General features: G+C 46.4%; 1 protein-coding gene across 16 annotated transcripts in view; it reads right to left on the minus strand.

Moving 5' to 3' along the window:
• Positions 1–22,097, minus strand: part of ARHGAP40 (Rho GTPase activating protein 40) — a 40,807-nt gene that overhangs the window by 9,471 nt on the left and 9,239 nt on the right. For 10 of the 16 annotated variants that reach the window (XM_083800992.1, XM_083800997.1, XM_083800988.1 and 7 more), the window contains 4 exons: positions 7,225–7,427; positions 2,662–2,882; positions 1,300–1,375; positions 545–696 (listed from right to left, as the gene is read on the minus strand). In XM_083800992.1, the coding sequence (XP_083657118.1) occupies positions 545–696; positions 1,300–1,375; positions 2,662–2,882; positions 7,225–7,427 (652 nt within the window). Of the gene's footprint in view, positions 1–544; positions 697–1,299; positions 1,376–2,661; positions 2,883–7,224; positions 7,428–8,027; positions 9,744–16,695; positions 17,277–22,097 lie in introns of those variants that run through there. The other 6 variants (XM_083800996.1, XM_083800993.1, XM_083800994.1 and 3 more) reach the window with 5 other exon arrangements.

Consider the following 22,097-nt stretch of genomic DNA (forward strand, 5'->3'; position numbering starts at 1 on the left):
TCTTTATCACTAACTAAGCATTTATGCATTCTCCTATTTTTAACACTAGGCAAATAAACAAAACTACTACTTCTACTCAATTCATAGTTCAATATTTCCCTTTTTCAGCATTACTCTCCAAATATATTGGAGATCCCAGTTTTCTAAATTAAAGAAAGCCTGATACCCATCCTAATCTACATGAACTTTGGAAGCAGTCCAGTACATTTTCAGAGAAGAAACTGTTAGCATTACAAGCAAGAAAGTCCAGTTATTCTTTTTTTCAGTGGCAACAACCCAGATCCACATCCAAATTGCTACAGATTCACACACAAGTACTATTTCTTTTGACCCCCCACTACACAACAGTTATCCTTGTCCACCACTGCAAGGATAATTGCATTACCCATCCAAAAACCCCTGCCTAGTACAGGCCTGTTACAACACTATCTATGGAGGACGTTTCCAAGCGTTGATCATACAATTGAATCAAATGTCTTGCACCCATCTAGGCAAGAAGAGAAGCTAATTAAGCTCTAACATGAAAAATTCTTCCTATGCTCACAGTTAGGGCATTTCCATCCTTTATTCTCCTGGATTCAGACAGGAACGATCCTTTGAGCAGGACAGCTGCTTGCTCTGAGTAGGCAATGTCCATGTTGAACACCTCCTCTTTTCCAGAGTTTCGAACTGTGCAGGAGTAATCCTGGGTTTCTGCTACAGAGGTGAAAACACCTTGAATTTCAGAAAGCTAAAAGGGTGAAGCTTAGAAAACAAGTGCATTAAAACTGCCATTTAAGACATGTTTGGAGTCAACTGCCTTTGGGAAAGAGAAAAAGGATCACATTAGCATTTGAAAAGAGTGCTGTCAGAGCACAGTGAGCCTAGCTTAAAGCCTTAACATTACAACTATGAACACCAGGTCAGTAGTAAGATGTGAACATGGCCTTAAATTAAAGGACATACATGTGGCTAACTTCTCTTTATGCAACTGTGTATAGTGCTTATAGGATTTCACTATATGATCTTTGTTTTTTTAATTGCTTTCTTGAAGATTGAAGGTTATCACTGAGTGCTAATTCCTAACAACAGTAGGCCCTTGAAAAGTTTACTAAATTCAGCAAATTTTGTAAGCTTGCATTTAAAAGAAAAAAAACCACACACAAATAAGGCCTTACTTAATAGTAACAGCTAGTATTGGAGATAGAGCTGCTCAAGTTCAGAGTCCAGATTTGCCTAACTTCCCTTTCAGTTCCAGCCCCACTTCAGATCCTACACCCCATTTCCAATCCTACTGTACATTTGAAAATTCCTCCTTACGTTTCTGAACATTTGAAGTCCGTAGATTGTGCCACAACTGATCTGGGCTGGACTCCTCTTTCTCTGCTACTGTCTCCTGAAAAGTAAATGAAAACACTCTTACTTACACAAAGCAGAACAGAAGTCATTACAATGACACCCTGATTTTGGTAGAAAACCAAAACAAAACCAAAAAAAAAACAACAAAGAACACCTGACATTGCTTGCTACTCTGAGAAAATGCTGCTGAAGGTCAGGACACTAAGACTGTTCTGAAACTAAGAATTATTAAACGAATAACAATTAGGGGATTTGACAGGCAGGTGAAAAACAGACAACTTTCACGGATGGTATTTATGATGAATTTCCACACCATGAAAGCAAGACTTACTTCCTCACGATCAGCAGCCAATTTCTTTTTTGTTTATACATTGAGGGGCTAACAAACCGTGTACCAAGCAAACTGCACAGGATCTAGCCACACACCAGCACCTAAAAGCTTCCCATTGCAACCTTTATGGTAACCTGCCTCTTCAGGTCTAGAAAAAGAAGTGCATCTTTAAAGTATAAAGAGACATTTAGCAGCCAATTCTACTAATGAAAACCTTCCTCTTGCTAGAACTAGTCAGAATACAAGAAAGCATATTCTGTTACCAGAATTTAGCAACTTTCTGAGAACCTGTTCATGACATGGAGTTGTGGACAGATGAATGAAAGCTAAAAGGAACCTGTGCAAAGTCATTGCAGATGGACAGAAGTTAATCCGTACAGAAGATGTACTATATATTTAGAGTAGGCATACAACTGATGAGCTTACCATGAAAGCAGAACCACTCCATTTAACATCTGTAACTAATTCACACCAGAATGTCACTTTATCAGATTGGATTTAACTGCTCAGATTTTCAAGTGCAAATAAAAGAAACCTAGTGAGTGGGCACTTAAGGTTAAGAGCTAAAAATCTTCATTCCCATATGATAGAGCATACAACAGATTTCTATTTAATATGTAAGTTTAAAAACTTGCTGAATTTCAACTGATGAACTTAAGAAGAACTTGCAGTTGGAATAAAATGTCACTGGAATAAAGAAAACACAAGAGGGCTCCAAATGATATCAGAGCTCCATGAGGCTGCAGTGCTGTAGGTGCTACACAAAGCGTTTCTTCCGACAGTCTCTAGGAAGATTATAGAACTGCAGGTTCTGTAGTAATTTCTCCTCAGTCCTGCAACCTGGATGCAGAAGTTCTGCAATCTCAGCTTCATTTCAGCTTAAGAGATGAAGCCACCTGTTTTGGAAATGGAAGCAGCCCTAGGTGCAGGAAGCTGAGGCTGCTACCACAGTACAACAAAACCTTTCGGGAGATTCCACTCAATCAACATACCCCAGAGCCGACCACTCCAAAAATGTCTCGAACATCACGCACGGGATGCTTGTTCTTCCTCCTCCGAGACCGGGAGTAGGTATCTAACCTTCGCTGCACAGCAGCGGCCTGGGTCTTCGTCAGGGTGGAGAGCAGCACCACGTTGTCGTTTTCTGAGGCATGGTCCTTGATGAGGTCTGACAGGCCCGCGTCCTGGAGCCACTCAGCTTCAGCTTCTCCCTCTGCAAGACAACAGACGAGAAGGGGGAGCAAAAAGAGAAAGAAGAGAAATATGAGTTCTTGAAACATCAGAAAATCAGAAGCCTGAGCCATTCCCTTTCCGGGGCGGCAATGACTGAGAGTTACATCTTTTGTGAGAAGCCCAGGCCACTCTTGAAGTCCTGTTCCCAGGTTAGCTGGCCGAGTACCAGGCTTGAGCCAGACAAGAGACAGCACTTCAGGCAGCTCTAACTGTCCACACACTCCTTTTTCCTCATCTAGGGTGAGGAGAAAAAGACTATGGAGATGTGTGTGCTACCAGGACCCTGGTAATACACGTGCTGGGCAGAAGGGGCACAATAGTGACCGTATGGCATTAGCACGAGGACTGCAAGAGGAACTGAACCCAGTGGGGGCTTTCACAGGATATAGGAGGAAAGGCAACTGTACTTGCTGAAGTCTGCCTTCACACGGACTATCCATGTAAAGGGGAGCTGTGGCAGCAGGCACAAGTACACCAGTACGGTAAGTCAGAGCAAACAGCACTGCCTCCCTGGGCACAAAGGGTCCTCTGACAGCATACAAAAGGTCTGTGAGAAACCACATAACATCTAACACTGCGCATTTGGCTTTCATATAATTCCCGATCATTTGGCCATTTCTTTTAATTATTTATCTACATGCATGCCTCAGTATCAACTTTAAAAAAAATCCAGATACTAGTCTGATAGATTCAAATGTATTTTATTTAATACACTTGCAGAATTATTTGCACACACTGTCACTGCTCCTTTACTGTATTATGTTTTTAAGTGGACTGACTGCTACCCACACAGACATTAGACAACAGTGTTATTCTTGCTCTATGCATTCACTTATGACTGTATCTACTCAAAACACCTCTAAAATTAAAGACCATTCCAGTTCCAAAGTAAAGTGTGACAAGCCTGGAGACAGTAACAGCAGCATTATTCAAACAGCTCAACTCCATGCTAATCTTCAATGTAAAAGTTGCACTTCAAACACGGAAGACAATTTTTCCCTTATAGGATGTGCCTTTTGTGCAAGTGGGAAAGTGCCCTGAGCATGGCAGTTACTTGAAATCCAAGGATGAAAGCAGCAATTTAGCAGCTGGCTTCAACTTTAATAGTGTGAACGCCAGAGAGCCTTTACCTTTTCAGTTTTAAGTACCATAATCATTCACTGCAGGCAACTCCAGCACAGCTCTACCTAAGGTTATACTGGGAAAAGAAAAAAAAAAAAAACGAAACTGAACTGACAAACGGAATAGTTCATTCCTATTCTTTTCTTTCTGATGCAGACTGGTATTCCTTATCTATCACAGCTGCTTGGGCAAAACTTCATTATTGTTGCATCAATAAAAGCCACACAGATCATCTTATGGGATTAAATCATTTAATTTTTCTGGAGAGACTACTGTTTTGTCACAGCACCTGAGAATGGAAGGAGCACGCTCTAAAGGCTGAGGAGTTTGCTGGAGTCACAATATCTGTTTGCAAGTTGCATGAAAACAGAACTCTATTCAGCATTACACCAGAGCAAATAGACCCGGACTTCTAGCAAACTGGCTAGCTCTCCCACACTGATTTTGGGCACTTCTCACGTCCAGTTCTCCAAAAGCTTAGCAGTTAAAAGCATCCCCACTGGCACTGCTCACTTGGTTACAGCTACTCATGCGTGTGTAGGGTTGGGACTCAATCACATTTATGAATTCCCCGTATACAGCTATTTGTCCTACATCCGCGGTTTCACAGAAGCACAGCGTGCAAAAGACTTCTTTATTTTGTCCTTGGGAACTACAGGAAGTTAGTGTATTGCTTGCAAATTTTGAAAATATCCAAATCCAGTCATAACAGGAAACTAATCTAATACACAATACTAAGCAGAAGACCATGAATCGGACATCCGTTTAAGCCTACTGCTCCATCTGATGCCAAAGCAGCTCAGATGTTAATTTCTCAATTTAATATTTTTGGCCCAATTATGTTTACCAGTAACACAAAGGGAAAACAGTAAAATAGGTTATTTATGGGAAGAAGAGGAAAATCAGAGAGGAACAGGCCAGAATTGAGAAGTCCATAGCAGTCTGGCTGCAGATTTAAGCCTGGAGGGTTTTTAACATTCGCCTTGTGAGATCTGGACAAGCAACATTTGGGGAAGGAGGCACAAATGGGAATAGATATGCAAAACTAAAGAACACCATTTGCAAGAACTTACTTGGAACATGAACTAACCAAAACTAGTATTCATAATAATTATGTTTAGTTTCCAAAAATTGGAATGACAGCTGGTATCGTAGGATATTTAGACAAAACATAATGTGCAACTTCCCACTTATTTTTCAGAGGAAGAGAAGAAACAGCCTTTGCAGACGTTTCTCAGAGATGACTGCATGTTACGAGGATACTAACAGATATTTTAGTGCCACCACCACACACAATGCATACACCTGTTGTACCATGGGCTTTGGAGATAGCTGGAGCAAGCAGCTAGGAAAACACTACACTACTCCTGTTGGAGAAAAAAGCCAGTTTTTGACCCTTTCAACTGTAGGTGAGGCCGCAGGCATCAAACCCCAGCACCTTTCTGCTGACCCAGTTCTTCCCCAAGGTTACAGGCTGACCAGTTGTCCGTGGGAGGCCATGAGCAGCCTCCCATTTCGCCACCCCTCACGCGGGGCTCATCGCCTTCCAACTGGGTCAGCATTTTTGCGATGCCTTATCTGCATGAAGCCTCCACGCCGTCTCCGTGCCGTGATGGTTATCAGCGCTTCGTCACCGGCTCCAGACAGAGCTATTAACTGCTGCCCAAGCCCAGCTTCTCGGCCTTTATGCAAACAGCGGCAGTGCCTTTGGCCTGAAGCGGCCCAGCTGCGCGGCCATCTCACCTGGCTCCAGCTGGAGGCTGCAGAGACACGAAGCCAGGAGGCACCAGCCCAGCCTGGCCTCCTGCATTTAGGCCAGCCTCAAGTTTCCCCTCATTACTTACGCTTCGAGCACAAGGCTTGCCGATTGAACTCCTTCCCAGAAGGCACCCAGAGGCTGAGCACACCGTGCTGCCCTCCCCGGCCTGCCAGGAAGGCTTCACTACCAGGAGCGTTACTTCAAGTTTGTCTGGTTACAAGTGCCAATTAAGCAGTTAGCTACGAGATTAACGTGCAGCATTACAGGAAACTTTTCTTTATGTCCCTGCTTACACACAGCAATCAAATTGCCTCTAGCATATCAGTATTTCGGATATCCTAGACAGCCTTTCATCTAATGGCATGCCCTCTTTTCCAGTCTCCTCCCTGATGCAGTCAGTTTCTGAGTCACTTTTGTATCTCTTCCAGTTCTAAAACACAAGCTTAAATCTTTGATGCAGGGACACTGACAGTGGGCCTTGATGTTCAGTGTCTTGCCCATTATGGCCAGCACAGATTATCTTCCTGTCCTACTCTCCAGGGCCCCTTTATGAACCCAGCATAGTTATTTACCCTTCCCAAACATAGCATCACACCAGGACTTTCACTCAAACATTTCTCCGTTACGCTCATATATCCTTCTCAGTATCAGGCCAAAACAACAGCTGTAGGCTGTGCAGGCTGCAATCCCATCATCCAGAATGGACACAAGAAATGTGTGACCGCCCAACTGTGGAACTGCTTGGTGCTCATCAGTCCTCCGAAACCCCAGGATATTTATTTTAATTCTCATGTCAAAAGGCAATTGGTACAGACTCCAATTATTCCAAAATCCTGGATAAAAATCAATGTTCTATAAAGCCCAGTTGAAACACCCCATATGCATAAAGTGATCTTTAAAAGAAAAGAAAATAAAAAGCAGCATCAGAAAAATCTTGTGTGGATGTACCCTTGTCATTCTCAGTGTTTATTATGGTTCCTTGAACAGAGAATCACAGGGGGAAAGCCTGCCTTCCACAAAGGCAGCTCTTGTAAAAGCCACTATGATAAAGTCTCAGGACCACGTACACAAACAATCCTTCCTAAATGCTGTTAGCTGTCAAAGCATGCTTACCACACAGCTAGTGCACAAGGAATGAGGGCACCCACACTTAGTGGTGGCTGCTTTAAAAAGTCCGGAGCCGTGAATGAACTTCTCACCCATCTTCAGTCAGCTTTTTTTCAGAAGCTGAAACTAGGTGAGGCTAACACTCCTCTTCTGCGGGGAATTAACCATCACCCAGTGGAAAAAAAAAAATCTCTATATAAATATAACTGTGACTTGCCAGGTAACATTCTAACCATATGCCATCATGCTTTTCAACCATTCAGGTGCATAAGAAAATTTTCAAAGACGAACATCTTCCTTCCTCCCCTCACTCCCAACGTTTTTGGCAACCTACCCTCTTGTGCTTTGACATCTGCAAGGCTGCATTCCTCTTGCTCGGCTTCAGTGCTCTGTTTAATGTTCTCTACTTCCAGCCAAAAACTGTCCATTGACAAGTTGTCCAAAGAATCTATCCTGGAAGTGATGCCCTCTGACAACGGGCATGCCAAAGGACTCTTCGGAGGAAGCTGGCTCATTTTGCAAGGGCAATGTCTGGCACTGAGAGAGGAAGAGATAAGGAAGAGAGATTAAGCTACACATATTCAGGTATGGCATTCACAATACATCCTTTTTGATTAATGGCTGCAGTAAAAGCCAAACAGAGGTAAGTACTACACTTCCTTTTGTTAGTCTTCGGCAATAACAGACAAGGTTGGGATCAAATCCACCAGAGCAGGGAAAAAAAAGAAAAAACTACTGTCCAAGCACGTGAGCGGACACAATATTGGCACTAGTCTTGCTATGCTGTTCTTCCAGCAGCCTCTGAGATACCTCCTGCATTTCCCAGACTTGCTTCCAAGATCCCCCTGTAAGCTTGGTGTTACACTCTCTACATCCACAGACAACCAAGATGTTTCAAACTTTGCAGACACGTGCTCTGCCTATCTGGCAAGCCTGATGACTCCCAGCCGCAGCAGATGAACCTCTGTAGGCTTGTCCCCTGTATGCAAAATCTGACACAGCTCTGTGCCCTGCAGCTCAGTTCATGCAATAAACAACTCAGATGTTTGAGGCCCTCTTTTCCTGCCCAGACCAGATTTTTTGGCTGTGAAACAGTGGAAGCGTCCTGGGAAACCCAAACATACAGAATTTTCTTACCGCCCTGCTGAGTAATTCATGGACAGCCAAAGCCCCGACTGGCGTTGTTCAGCTAAGCTTTCAACCTCCCTAAAGGAAGCTGTGAGTTTCTCATCGTTTCATGAAGAAATGACTCTCATAAAATGAATTTGTTCTTCTCTTCAAAGGGTTGTAAGCCCTTTAAATCCTGCTGTGTATCTTTTTAAAGACAAAAAGAAGGTGTAAGAGTAGCCTACTTATATAAACACCTCAACGGTTTAACTTAGGAACACAAAAATCAAGAGACCGCACGCTACGCCAACACAGGATGGTTTGAAAAATGTTCCAAGAATAGCTATGAACAGCCACCACTACAAAACACAGCGCAGAATTGCTTTCTAGTCACACGACAGAAAAAAACAAAAAAACAAACAAAAAAAACCAGGTAAGTCTTATGCTTTGACAGAACACGACAACGAAACCACCACCAAAATTAAATTGACCTCACAAGTGTAGAAGGACTAAGAAAGTTACCGATGGCAAAATATCTTGCAAGTTTTACTTCCCTTCATTCTGGAAAGCCATTACTAGCAGTTTTGGCATGAACTGCTATTATAAGAAGCATTTCAAGTCTTAAAATAACAAATTTGAAGATCTAAAAACTAGGAGGCACGTGGTAGAGGATATTTTGCTCCTATATTTACACATGTGCATGCATACTCTGCTTACGCTTTTCTAACATACAGCCAGCCTTTCTCTTCTAAAGGTAAGAACTAAAGCGATAACCATCACTGCAGAACATCTGGAGGCAGCAACAGAGTGGAGAACATGAATAATAAGTCTTTTGTTTGTTTTACAGGAACACGAAAGTTAAAAATTGAAAAGAGCTGTTGTACCACACATCCCACCTCTGAAAAAGGCAGAGGTATTCTGCCTGTTTATTATCCATCCACATCTTTTTTCCCTTCCCACTTCTGGGTGAACAGACCTGCAGCTGAGATTCCACTTCACAGCATGGTGGAGCACTTAAATATTCAATCTAAGATTTTATTATTGGTTTTTAACCTTCATAGTTCACATCCATTTTTCATAGCTCTCATACAGCTACCATCCTAATTCATTATTTTCCCTTTAAACTTTACACTTATGCCTTCACCCACTAGGATAAAGAGTTAAGAGGTAAAATTAAAACTAAGATTAGGAGTTAAAATTTTAGATGACTTTGCTTACTCTTCATCTTTAATACTCCTCTACATCTCTGCATCTCCTCGCATTTGGCTGCCAGCCTTCTCATAAGAGGATTAGGTTTAAACAAAGCCACCCTGCTACCATCAAAAAGCCTATTTCAGTACATCATTGCTGGGATGTCCTGTTAGGATGTTATAGGACAGTCAACAGAGATCACGACTTGAGACATGAGTTTAGGTGGAGAATTTCTGACCACTTTGAGGGACGTGGTTTTGGCCAGCATCACTTCCAGAAGCACCGACGCAGCCAAGTTTGTGCTGCAGAGCAGTCTCTCAAAGCGTAACACCGAACAGGCTGAAGAGCTGCCTTACAAGCTGCCCTAATTGCTCTGCTAAAGGCAATTAGCAGGCACGTAACTACTCCTCTCGCCATAAGCTGCTGCGCTACACTGGTGGGATCGTGCAGTGCAGTGCATATGTAAGTATACTTCAGAATCTAAGTTACACAGATGAAAGTAACTCTGAAAGGCACCTCTCCTTCATGTTCAGCCTTGTTTAGAGCAGGCTCATCTGGCATCCCAGAAATGTTTGTGGATTCACACCGGAACAGTATTTACATCCAGGTTGCAGACCCAGCAGCACCTACCCTAGCACACGCTCTGCAGCAAGCCTGTGTCACCTGGAGCTATGGCAAACCCTTCTCCACACCTGCCACAGGCCTGCCTGAAAAAAATAAAAAATAACAACAAATTTAAGGCCATATTTATGGTCTTCAGCTCTTTCAAAGGGTGACTGTTAACTCAGATATTCCACACGACTTATCCAGACACCAGATTCTGAATACAAGCTTTGTCCAGGAGATGCTAGGACCAGGTGAAGAAATGCTCACCTAAAGTGTTAGGGCAGATTCCTGGTGTACGTCTGAGAAGGGTCACAACATCCCTACAGTCCAGATCTTCAGGATGCACTCCTGCCACCGGCTCTTTCGGGTCTACCAGCACCTTCAGCTCCATATCATGACAGCATAAAATGGAGCCACGATGTGGCTTTGTCAGACACCATGGAACTGCTGTAAGCACCCACGTCCCACTGCAGCTCTTGCTTCTGTACCATCCACCGTTACTTTGCCTCCTTCCACTGGAAGGACATTCAGATAAGCTAGGAGTCCTTGCATCAACGAGCTCCACTGCTAATCACATTGCATGTCTCCTACAGGAGAGCCATATTCGAACTGCTTGTGGGTTGAACAGCCCAAAAGCCATCTGAAATTTTCTTCTCAACATCCCCACAGCGTGATGCGCTATGCCTTGTTTCACCAACACACAACAAGCCTACACAGCGTTAGCAGGATCCAAAGCCCAGCTCTACAAGTCCCGAGCTCCTGCTGTTGTTGTCCTGTGAGATGGGACAACACCAAAGCTAGAGTCAGACCTTAAAATTTAGAAAATGCTTTATTCTCTGGTCTGTTTTTTCCTGAACACGCTGCACAGTGCTTTACAAATCCAACCAGCCAAGTGGAAGGTTAATTTCAGATTCAGTGCACCTATGAGATTGTTCTTCCTCATTGCATTCCCAAGTCAACAGAGGGCAATCCATGACGTGTAAACATAGCAACAGTTTAGATTTCAAGTGTAGATTGTTGGCTTAAAATGTTAATTGCTCAGTTGCAACTGGGCAAAGTGGAATAATCAAGTTCACTCAGATGCACTGTAAGCATTACAAAAAAGCTTAACATCATACAGATTTAAAAATTAACCCAACAGAGGAGCGAGCTGGGTAGAAAGATCTAGCTAAGGGCAACCGCTAAGGAACGACTCTGGGAAGACTGACCATCCTAACGCCATCTCCTCCTCTCATCTAAGAGAGCTAATTGCATTGGGGCTCTAGATTCATCCACCTGGCTCACCTACACATTCAGTCTAGCCTGATTTTACAGGATTAATAGCAGTTATGAGAAACGAAACTAGACTGGCGTGGACCTTATATGGTTCATTTTCCTATTTCTTCTACAAATCCTCTCTGTGTGGAGCATCGGTAGCCCTTAAAGGCTGACTGAGTGGTGGTGGCTCACCAGTCCTGGGCTAGGATATGAAATCTCCGAGTAGTGTTTGATCTGTTCCTAGATACTGCCAACACACAGCAAATATATTGTAAACACTCAAGCAACTCTTGGCCCTCTTGAATATCAAAATAAGATAAACAGCGTTGCTTAGCATTTGTTCATTCCAGGGTTGAATCATTCTCGTCAGAGACTTTCTCAAAGGATCATAGCTGCCTGGACTGCTTCACTGCTTGCTCAACATCCTTTCCTCACAGAAATAACTCCCTAGCAGATGAATAAACGAAGTTCCTTGTTAAGTACTGCAAATAGAACAGAAGGTGGCAAGTGTAAATGAAGAAAATGGAATTCCTTTAGCGCTGTTTCCAGAAGAAATAAGATGAAAAAAGGCAACAAGAACAGAACAACTAAGTTATATAAGGCACATGCAAGCACACCCAGTTTAAGGGCATATCCACAAATCTGGAGCAAGCACAAGGAGACACAGGAAACAAAGAAACAGATAGGAGGAGTCTGAGTTAACCTCAAGAGCAAGCTTTGAGCAGCACACCGAGTCATATCACAGAATTTAGATCACTAGCACAAAACAAAATCTCTTTTGAAAGAACAGAGTTGGAACTCATTTTATCTTGTTGCAATTTTTTGACAGATAAAGATGCTAAGTCAGAGAATACAAACATGTTAACGTCACAAAACATGTGCATCTCACCAGCAATTTACTTCAAGGTCAAAAACAATCAATGAGTACAAGAACATAAGATTTAGGGAAACAAACCAAGCACGCCTATGCATGAAAAAAAACCCTCTTTAATTTGCTTCCACGTTTCTATCCTAAGCAAGCAGTTTAAGTCCAGCTGAAGAACCAGGAAGATCAGACCATCAGTTACATAACGCGATAGATTTTCTTGTTTAAGATCAAGTGGTGAGATAAAGGCATCAAGAAATAATAGACAGAAGTATTTGAAAAAATAGAGAAAATCCTCAAGTCATATATAGATGTATCTATATACTTATACCTAAATATAAGTATATATGTTTTATTAAAGAATTGAAAGTTTACACCTCAATCATTCTTTCAAATAAATCAGTGTTAATGTCTTTCAACAGGGATCTGTTACCACAACAGTCTACTCATCAAAATCTTAGATGAAGCATAATCTTAGGTGATGCACAATTTGGGATTTCATTCAGACTTGCAGAATTACAAAAAAAAATAAAAAAAAATCTATTTCCAACGCACAGATAGCAAGTTCAACACAAGAGATGTCGTGGACACAAGTTCCATAACTTCTCTGTGAACAGAACAGAACCAATTCATAGCAAGTCAGCCAAAGGTCTAACTCAAAAGAAAGAGCTATTGCAAATCTTTCAAGTCCTACTTTAAGGTCTAACTCTTCTTCTTACAATCCCCTAAATTTCGCGCACAGCCTGCAGCGCAGCCTGCCAACTCCCCCTTCCTCTCCACCCGCGGAGCAGAAGAGCAGCGCTGATGTCTCCCTTGGGAGAAAGCGAGAAGCACAGGGCTGTTCAAGCTTCTCGGACGAGACCATAAAGGCAGACTAATTACCAAATTACTGTGGCAAAGAGGAACAATAACTTACCCAATATACCCCTAGCATGCTTTACTTTCCCTGGCTTGACAACCCAAAGCGGTTTGAGATTCAGAATTACAGCAATCACAGCAGCAGTCTACCACTGCTGATGTATCTTTGCATACCCATAACCATACGGGGTTTGCTCATACATACGCTGCCATACAGACTGTCTCAGAGCATATCCCCTACAAAAAGTTACGGTGCCTCTAGCCCTCCCTGCTTCGTGTGGCACTGCTGCCTAACACCAATTCTGTTTGTGTGAAGTCATTTTATCAAAGACTTGGCACCTATGGGACAACGCACTTGAAGGTCTGTATCTACAGCACGAGCGAGAAGAGTTACGATGTCACTTGTGCAGCCTGCTAATAAGATTAGAGCTTGTTTGCAGTAACACTGCAATCGCTTCATCAAGATGTGCCATTATGCAAGCAGCTCTGGGAGCAGCATCACCGAAGGCTGTTGTGAAGAAGCCTGTTCTGCAAGTGATAAAGGGGACACGCCAGATCACTCCGCATCTGTGAAGAGCAACGCGGACCAGAGCCAGCTTTCCCCCACTACAACACAGCCACTCCCCAGCTCCTGTCCTGACACCCGCAGTGACACCAGAAAGACAAAACAGTCGTTATCTGTCCTGCACTACGGGGAGAAAAATACTTGAACGCGGATGCTCTTGTGTAACGCGTGGCGCCTTCACTGTGCCTTGTGCCGGACTTGACCTCTCCAGGTTACCTCTGCCACAGCGCTGCAAGTTTTGGATAAAGCATGGTTTATAACCTACCTGAAACCAAACGTTGATGTCAAAGCGTTTAAGGGTAAAGGAACACCATTTCAACACTCCCATCTCAGCCCTTCGTCTGGAAGAGACTTATCTCCTCTCCCTTTGGTAAGGGTCTAAATAAGCAAGCTAAGGAATAGCAAAATTTGCCTAAAATCACAGATCTGCCTGGAGGTGTCTCAGACTGAAACCGAGAGCAGAACAAACACGGGACTGATAAACCCACGCAGACACAGCCAAATCAAAAACACTCAAAGCCCTGTTTAGTCTAGTCTGTTAGTTTAGGTGCCTGCCCCGTTGCATTAAGGTTTGGGTTGACCTCAGAAGACGTAAGCCATGCCCTCCCTCCATCTGTTTCACCGCAAGGTCGCCATGGAGGAGCCCGGGGCTCACTTTCCCTGCAGCAGCAAGGTAAGCCAAACAGGAAAGGCCTTTCACCGACACGGACATCCTGCTGGAGAAAGGGGCACACGGTCAAAACAAAGCACTGAGATTTAATGCGAGTTTGAACTGATCTGCCATATGAACATACGAGAATTATTACTTAAAGGTAGCATTTCCAGCCCTGTTTCCATCGTCACGCACCCCCAGAACCCGGGCACACCCCAACTCAGAACAGTTTTCCTTTCCAGCAGCTGCAAGGACTTTGTCACGCCAGTTTCTCCTAGAGCAGGACACCAGCTTGCCAAACCCCACAGACCAGCTAGCACCTCCTGCAGCACACAGGGCTCCTGCACACTTGTTCCTACCCGCTGCCTCCCCCACGCAGAGCCAGCCCCGCGTCCCCCCGGGATGCCGTGGGCAGAGCACCCTCATGGGACTCTGACGAGGTGCTGGCACTCGCTCTGCCCGTTACACTCTGTCACAACCCCACTGCACGCGCTGCCAGGGACTTGAGCAAGGCCAGAATGAGTCAATGCCTCCCAGTTCCTGAACCCATCCTCAAAACACGCTCCTGCTACGAGACACCCTCACCTCCTCACTTTACTTCCACTACCCGTGACTTCAGGCAGGATGCTCAGCCCCTGTACGCCTCAGCGCCCCAGCTGGGGGACAGAGCAGGAGAGTGCCCACGTGGCTTTCACAGGAAAGATTAGGTTAGTGTGTTTGAATCCTTTACAAATAAGTTCAGAGCATTTTTTTACATGTCATTATTCATTAAAACAAAGACTTTTTAGAGAAGCACAGATTCACCCGTACTAAACGTCTTATAGCTGCTTCGATGTTGAACTTAAAGTAAGGATGACACGACCTGTTCTCATTTCTTGTGGTAGCCCATTCTACCAGTCATACCTACGCTAGAGCAGAGAATAAGCAATTTTGTGTTGCTCAGATATGTGGGAGCAGGCGAGAGACTACAAAGAGGAGACAAGAAGAAGTTGCTGGCCAGCACACAGTAAATGAGGGGCTGAGAGATGTGCTGCGGAATGGAGCTATGCTTCGTGCATAAGGGGTCTAGGGATGCTGGAACATGGGAAAGACAGGCTTAAGTTCCTCGCTTGCATTTCTCAGGGGAGAGTTATCACACCTAAGACAAACTGCTCGGCTATTACATCGCCATGAAAAGCCTCCGCTCAGATAAGCCCTATAAATAGCGCTTCACTCAAGGCCATGTAGCAAGAGGAAGAAACGCTGGCCTTGCAGAAAGCACGCCTTCCAAGAACAACAGCCAGGCCGGGGAGCTGATCCGAGGCAGCTGCCGAGGGCAGGTTAACCCCACGCACCAGGAAGGAGCTGCCTGCAAAGCCTCCGCCTGCCAGCACCCCGTGCAGCACCAGCTCAGAGGAGCAGCACGGGGTGGGGAGAGCTGGGTCAGCACCTGCCTTTGCTCAGGAGCGCTTTGGAGACGTGACACCACCACATGCTCTGCATGGGAATCCAGTGAGCATCCCCGCAGCTACCGCTGGGAAAACAAACAGTCATTAAAGACAATTAATTAGACCACGAGGATGTTCTGCCTGCCATTTCCCAACCACCTCACTGCATGGGCACACGCTAGGTGTGAGCTACCACAGAAGTTAGGTATGCACGGGACACGTTTCACCTGCTGGTTAGAGCTGGCTGAGCAGCTGCACACTGCCCCTCGGTAGAGGTTGAATGTTACGGTCACAGCTAGAGAGCCTCTTCAGATCTGACCACAGAGGTTCTGGCACCAGTAAGGACCTTGGAACAAATCTAACTTGCTTGGCAGAAAAAAAAAAAAAAAAGTTGTTACTGGATATTTTTATTTCTCATCAAAGAAAGCCTGCAACAATCTCTACGCATTCGTCTGGTCCTCTTACACACGGATAAGTTTAAAGTCATTTACCATATTACTCCTGGGTCACTCTCCCTAAGATTTTGTTTTGAATCTCAAATTTTGCCTGGGATCTTTTCAAGACTTCCTTTCTCGCTTCTGCACACAAATCCAAAACAGACTAGGCAAAGTGAGAAGTCGGACAGAAACATCAAAGCGTGCTACGTTTATAAGTAAGATGCTTGCAAGCATATTCATACAGAACCAACACACTCAGGTCACCGCAGCAGGGAGACATTTTGAAACTTGGTGCAATTTTTAGGCTGATGCAAACAGGCTTTAAATGCGACCTTGAGTCAGTTAATGTCCTGTTAGCACACAGAGAGGACTGTGTCTGTCGAGCAGGCGTTCAGTTTTCAATTGTACCTTACACATGGTTTGCAGAATATTTATAAAGAAGCGGTTCTTACCTTCCTACAGGTTCTGTAAGTAACTGAAAAGCCTTCAAAACACACAAGCTGTGAAGGCATCTTTACTACCGGATTGTGAAGATGCACACAGCGTTCACCAGCTCCCACAGCACTACCCCAAACACACGCACACCTGCGGGTCCAACTTCCAGACTGACACCACTGGAAAAAACCTATTATGTTCACACTAAATAAAAGGAATTTTTAATATGTTTGCTTTTCATAATCAAGGCAGTGAGAGCACAGTTTTAAAGAACAGATTTACAGAGGCAAGCGAGCCATCATCTATCTCGTTTCCACCCGTCCTGCCGCGGCTCTCCCTCCAGCCTGCCTTTGGGGGAGGAATGCCCACCCGGCGAAGCCGTGCCCCGCACACCAAGCCCCGTACCTGCAGACGCTGCTGCCCAGCGAGCAGCCGGGTGTCTGGATGGGCTGCAGCACCACCCGGGGCCTGGGGATCCGCGTCCTGGCAGCCCCCGAGCCCTGCTTGCCGAGCCTGTCCATGTCCGGCGAGGAAGGGGAGCAGCGGTCAGTCCATCCACGCCGCAGCGAGCGCTGCCGCCGAGCCGAGGAGCCTGAAAGCGATTGCCAAGAGCTGCTCCTCGTCACCTGGAAGGTGTCGCTGATTGGTGCTGCACCCAGCCTCTCCTCCCTCCCTGCCTGCCCACCCACGGGACACGGAGCAGAAGGCACCACCGATACACCTGGCACTCCAAGGCAGGCACACCAGGGGCTGAAGGAGAGCGCTAAGCCAGCGGCCGGCACTCAGAGGAATCGGGGAGTTGCAAGGAGTTATTTCCAAGCCTGTGCCAAAGCTGAAGCTTGCTAAATATTAACTGGAGTCGCAGCCATGTGAAAAGAGTAACTCCCACAAGCAGCACTGGGAAGGAGGAGTCAAACACTGGATTTGCTCCGCAAAGTTACACTTCTCAGGAGTAAGAGAACATCAAGGGAAAAAAAATCTGCCTGGGTATAGGGTGGAAGGGAGGCAGCAAATAAAAAGCAACACACCAGCACCAACAAACAGAGCACTTAGTAAAAAAGCCAAGTCAGCGCACCCTGCCGTAGCTCAGCACTGCGTAAATCACAGCTTCCTGAAAGACACTGGTGTTGAAAGAGCAGCACAAACCCAAACCACCTACAGAGGGTATTTCGCAAGATCCAGATCCCTATTTAAGATCTCATCAACAAGCCATATACAAACGAGCAAAGGGTTAAAGTCCTTTCTCTCTGCTGTGCCCAAAAGGCTTTATTCCTACGTGTTATTCCCACTCTCTCCACCAAACCCCCTTTCACAGCGTTTCTCTAACTTCCCCTTCCTCTGATATTTATCGTTCTCACTCCTGGAGCTAAGGTTACAGCTGACTTATTTGTTTAAAAAGTTTCCTTAATGAAGGCATGCAAAGCGATTTCGCCCAGGTAATAACCGCGCTCCGTTCCCCATGCTCCCAGGAAGACTGGCTCTATGGGCCAGCCTGCTTTGCCTGCCACGGCTTGAAAGGGCAGCAGCAGCTGTTTCAGAGACGGCCCCTCATGAAAGCATGCAAAGAAGCAATCCCTGTTTAATTCCCTACCCATTAATACAGCCCTTATTTCAGCCACTGCTTCAGTCTAGACACTTTAACCCCACCTCGCACCCCGCAGCCGATCTGCTCCAGCAGTAACACCACCCGGCCGCCCCAATTCGTGTCGGGACCCGTGGGCACACCGCCAGACAGCCTGGTTTTGGGGGAGGATCACCCCAGACAGCTGGAGTTGGAGCTGGCTCCCTCTCCCTCTTCCCAGCACACTCCCAGCTCTTGCACACACCTCCTACATCAAATTTCTTATTCAGCTTATTCACTACAGGTGGTCCTCGTGAGTATCACAAGGGATCAAATTCACGACGCAGGTTATCCGTATGGCTTCTCCCACACCAGCTCCAACCCAAGATGAAGCACAGAAGACATCAGCCTGGGAGAACTTCAGCTTGTGAAAGCCACAGCTGCAACAAAAGCCCATCCACGAGCTGCAGCTTGTACAACAGCACTGAATTACGCGTGGGCAGCACTCGATAACAATACACCCAATGCAAGGACCTCCCTAAGATGCGAAAAGGCAGGAAAACGTTCTCACCCTTCTGCTCAGGCTCACAAGCCAAGGGGTGCTGCGGAGCCACACGTGACAGAAGGAGGCACCGCGTGTGAGCACACGCTGCCCGGGTTTCGAGGCAGGAGAGCAAGGAGTGGCAAAACCAGACAGATTTACGAGAGGAGAGTTGGCTGCCCTGAGCCTGCTGGTTTTACCACTCGAGGAAGCACTGGTCCTGCCCCGGGACCACCCAGCCCCTCCAAAAGGCTTCCCACCAAACACACCTTGCCCTAAAACAAGCAGCCAGCCTGCTCCTCGGTTACACAAAAACACACACAGGCTGCCAGAACTGGGGGAAGATGACGACAGCCTGTAACTGCGTTTATTTTATCCCTCAGCTGTTTTCCTTCTCATTATATCTCCTTTAATAACTCCAGCCAGATGCTTTTACTTTTTGGTAGGTTTTCAGACAGACCGGCTCTGTCAGGCGCGAGGATGAGCCAGCTTCATCGTCACAGGCTTGTTGCAAAACTGGGGAGAATTTAAAGCATACAGAGTGAAAAGAGAATTCTTTAATAGTACGTTTAATTACTCACACAAAGCAGCATGCAAGCATTGCAGAACAATTAAGATCTGATTGACTGAGGTGCGCACACAGCAGCTGTACCTCCATCTACTGCCTTTCACACCTTCCCTCTCGTCTGGACTCCGGCTCTTCGTGGTATTCAAGGGGAATAAGTAGCAAGTTTGTTTCCCACTCCGTGAGAAAGGGGGAGGAATAGGACAGAGGGGCCAAATGAGCCTGCAGTTGAGGATGGACCGGATCTGGATAAATATTCCAACCCCGGTTTTGAGCTTTCATTCACCAGGAAAGACTTCCTGGTGTCATTAAAGATGAGCCAAGCTCACCAGACCGAGATCACCTTCCTCAAACGTGGGAACAAAGAGACATACCAGTGCTCCCAGCAGGCACAGTTAGTTCCAGTGACTCACTGGTACGAGCCCAGCACTGCCAACGACACGGCTTTAGTGCAGGACTTGGTTCTGCAGGGATCTGTGCACCCTGCCAAACAGACATGACTTGGCTTGCTCAGGAAACCTATTTTTTTTTTCTCTCCAGGACCAAAAAAAAAAAAGTGGAAAACATCCCACCCACTTTCAGATAGTCAGGAATTTCAGCTGAGGAAAGCATGTGATGCCTGGAAACCTGAGCCCAGGGCCTGTGAGTCTGGGAGGGCTGCACCAAACCTTTGCCCCAACAGAGCTCGACGGCAGCGCCTGCAGGTCGGTTTCAACAGGTGGTCACGAGCTGCACTGCAAGAACTTAGGGCAGCATTTCATTTGTCAAGCATCCCCAAATCAAACGTAAGTCAAAGGCACTACAACCTGAAGAAGAGCAAAAAGCCTGAATGCAGCTGAAACCCCTTAAACACAATCCGTTTTCCTTCGGGAGGTTCATTTTTATGGAGTCCAGATTATTAGGAAAGCCCGAAAATAATTTATCCCCCTCCTCCACTCCATCACGTACCACGAAAACCCTCAAGCAGTGTTACCCATGGGCCATGCAGAGCCATTAAGGTTAGCAGATTATTAGAGTTTCTGGAGCCACCAGGGCCGTGCCATTACCCAAGCCCCAGCTTGCTCGCAGCCGAGCAGGGCGGCAGCACCCAGGCCGTGCCCCGGGGCAAAGCGTTCGGCCGCAGTCGCGGCTGTGCACCAGGCCCCAGCTACCGGCAGGCAGCCGTCACGCAGCCTCACTGCTCTGCCCTCGGCTGCGAGATCAAGCAAGCATCTCCCAGCTCAACAGCTGGCAAGAAACACAGCACTCAGACCCCGGGAGGTGCTCCAGCTAGTGATTTTACTCCGCGGTGCAAGACAGTTTTGTTATCTCCCTGGGAAAGCTCCCCAGCTCCCAGGGGAATTGCTGGCTCAACCCAGGGAGTGACGGAGATCAAGCGCCACCTCCCTGGCCATCCAGCGCTGCCCCTTCACCCTCCCTGCCCCACTGCTTTGAGGATGGCTCAGAGCCCGTAACAAATGGCTCCGACCCCACTTACTGTAAAACAGCCACGAGCTCTGTGTCACCGCACGTAATCTGCTTTACTGCACCGAAGGGTTGCAGCAAACAGAGGATTAGGGCTTCAGGCGGTGGGTGAACAGCAAGAGGGGATGATTCCTACACAGAGCTTGTTTGCACACAAATAGCTGTCAAACTTAAACTAAAAATTAAAAAAAAAAACACCACAACACCAATGGGCAAAGGAGGAGCCACGGGTATCAGCGTGGAGGCGATGCTGCAGCAGAGCAGGACGAGCAGGCAGAGGCAGAGCCACTTCGGCACGCCCCAGGCAGAGGCAGCAGCTCCGAGCAGAGCTCCCCAGCAGCTCCGAGCAGAGATCCCCACGCTGGCCACGTCGGGATGCACGGCCACCTCCCGCTGCTCCTCCTCTTCTTACCATACATTGAAACCGTGCACAAGAACGAACGGATTAGTTGTGAGAAACTGCAACGTGGAAGCCGTGAAAATAAGTTAAACAGACTTACTACAAGCACCAGTACCCACAAGATTATTTGCAGGCAGTTTACCACCTTGCCTTGAGGCTCGTGGCCACTGGATAAAGGCAAAAGGCAAGGAGCAGCCAGCGTCCTGCAGCCCGATCCAGCATGTCATGGCTCAGGGTAGTGAAGGAGGAGGAGGAAGCCAGCGCTTTTTACGCACATGTATATTTAGATAAGTGAGTTGTGATGTTGTTTAAACCTAATTACTACTGTAAATGTAATTTAAACCACCCAAAACATTTCCACTGTTGAAGGAAGAGCTGTAACAATAGGAGGAAGTGCTAAGACACAGCAGCTATTCTTAATGCACAAAAACACTTATTCTGATGAATAACCAGGACCTATTTACCGACTTAATTGAATGTGCTTCTGCCTCCTGGGCATTTTCAGACTGCAAAATTAGAAACCTTCGCTGGTTTGTGAGGCTGGCCTTGTTTGCGTCCCCGTTCAAACACATGCCTAACACCTACTGGGTGCCATGCCTTGCAAAAACCCTCTCCTCCCTGCGGGACACCAAAGGCAGAGAGGTGACAGACACGAAAGACACCGGGTTAACAGCCACCCAGATGCTTGTTCACTTCCTTCAAACGCAGGGGCCCGTGCTGACAAAGTGCCTCACATCATTCTTAAGGTGTGAAGGAAGAGAGGCAGGAGGACAGCAGGCCAGCAGCCGGTGACCCCGGTGGCTGTAATGAGTAACCAGCAGCAAACACAGCCCGGCCGGGTCAGCTCAGCTCACACGGGACGGGGATCCCTGCTGCAGAGCTCGCCCCAGCACCATCCTCACCTCCTGCACCGAGTGCTCTGCATCTCCTTCACGTTCATAGGAAAAAAAGGTATAAGCATGAGCTCAAACTCCAAAACCCGCATCCCAGGGCACTTCACACACCTTACTCTGGTTTCTGCAGGTTGGATTTTCTTCCCGTTTGGGGAAAGGGACGGGGCAACAGCCACAAACAGGAGCGCCAGAAAGGGGCTCTCTTACTCTGCTGCCCCAGTTCTCAGCCCCAAGACGTGATGTGCTGGGCTGTCATCTTGTTTATTTCCTGCACCAGCATCCCGAGCAGCGGGATGGGCTCCCGGGGCTGAACTCCCCGTGAGTCAGGGTGTTGTCAGGCATCCCACGGGAGTTACTGCCCCAACAATGCCAGACAGCCACTC

This window comes from Anser anser, assembly GCF_964211835.1.
Source record: "Anser anser genome assembly, chromosome: 16".
Classification (NCBI taxonomy): domain Eukaryota; kingdom Metazoa; phylum Chordata; class Aves; order Anseriformes; family Anatidae; genus Anser; species Anser anser.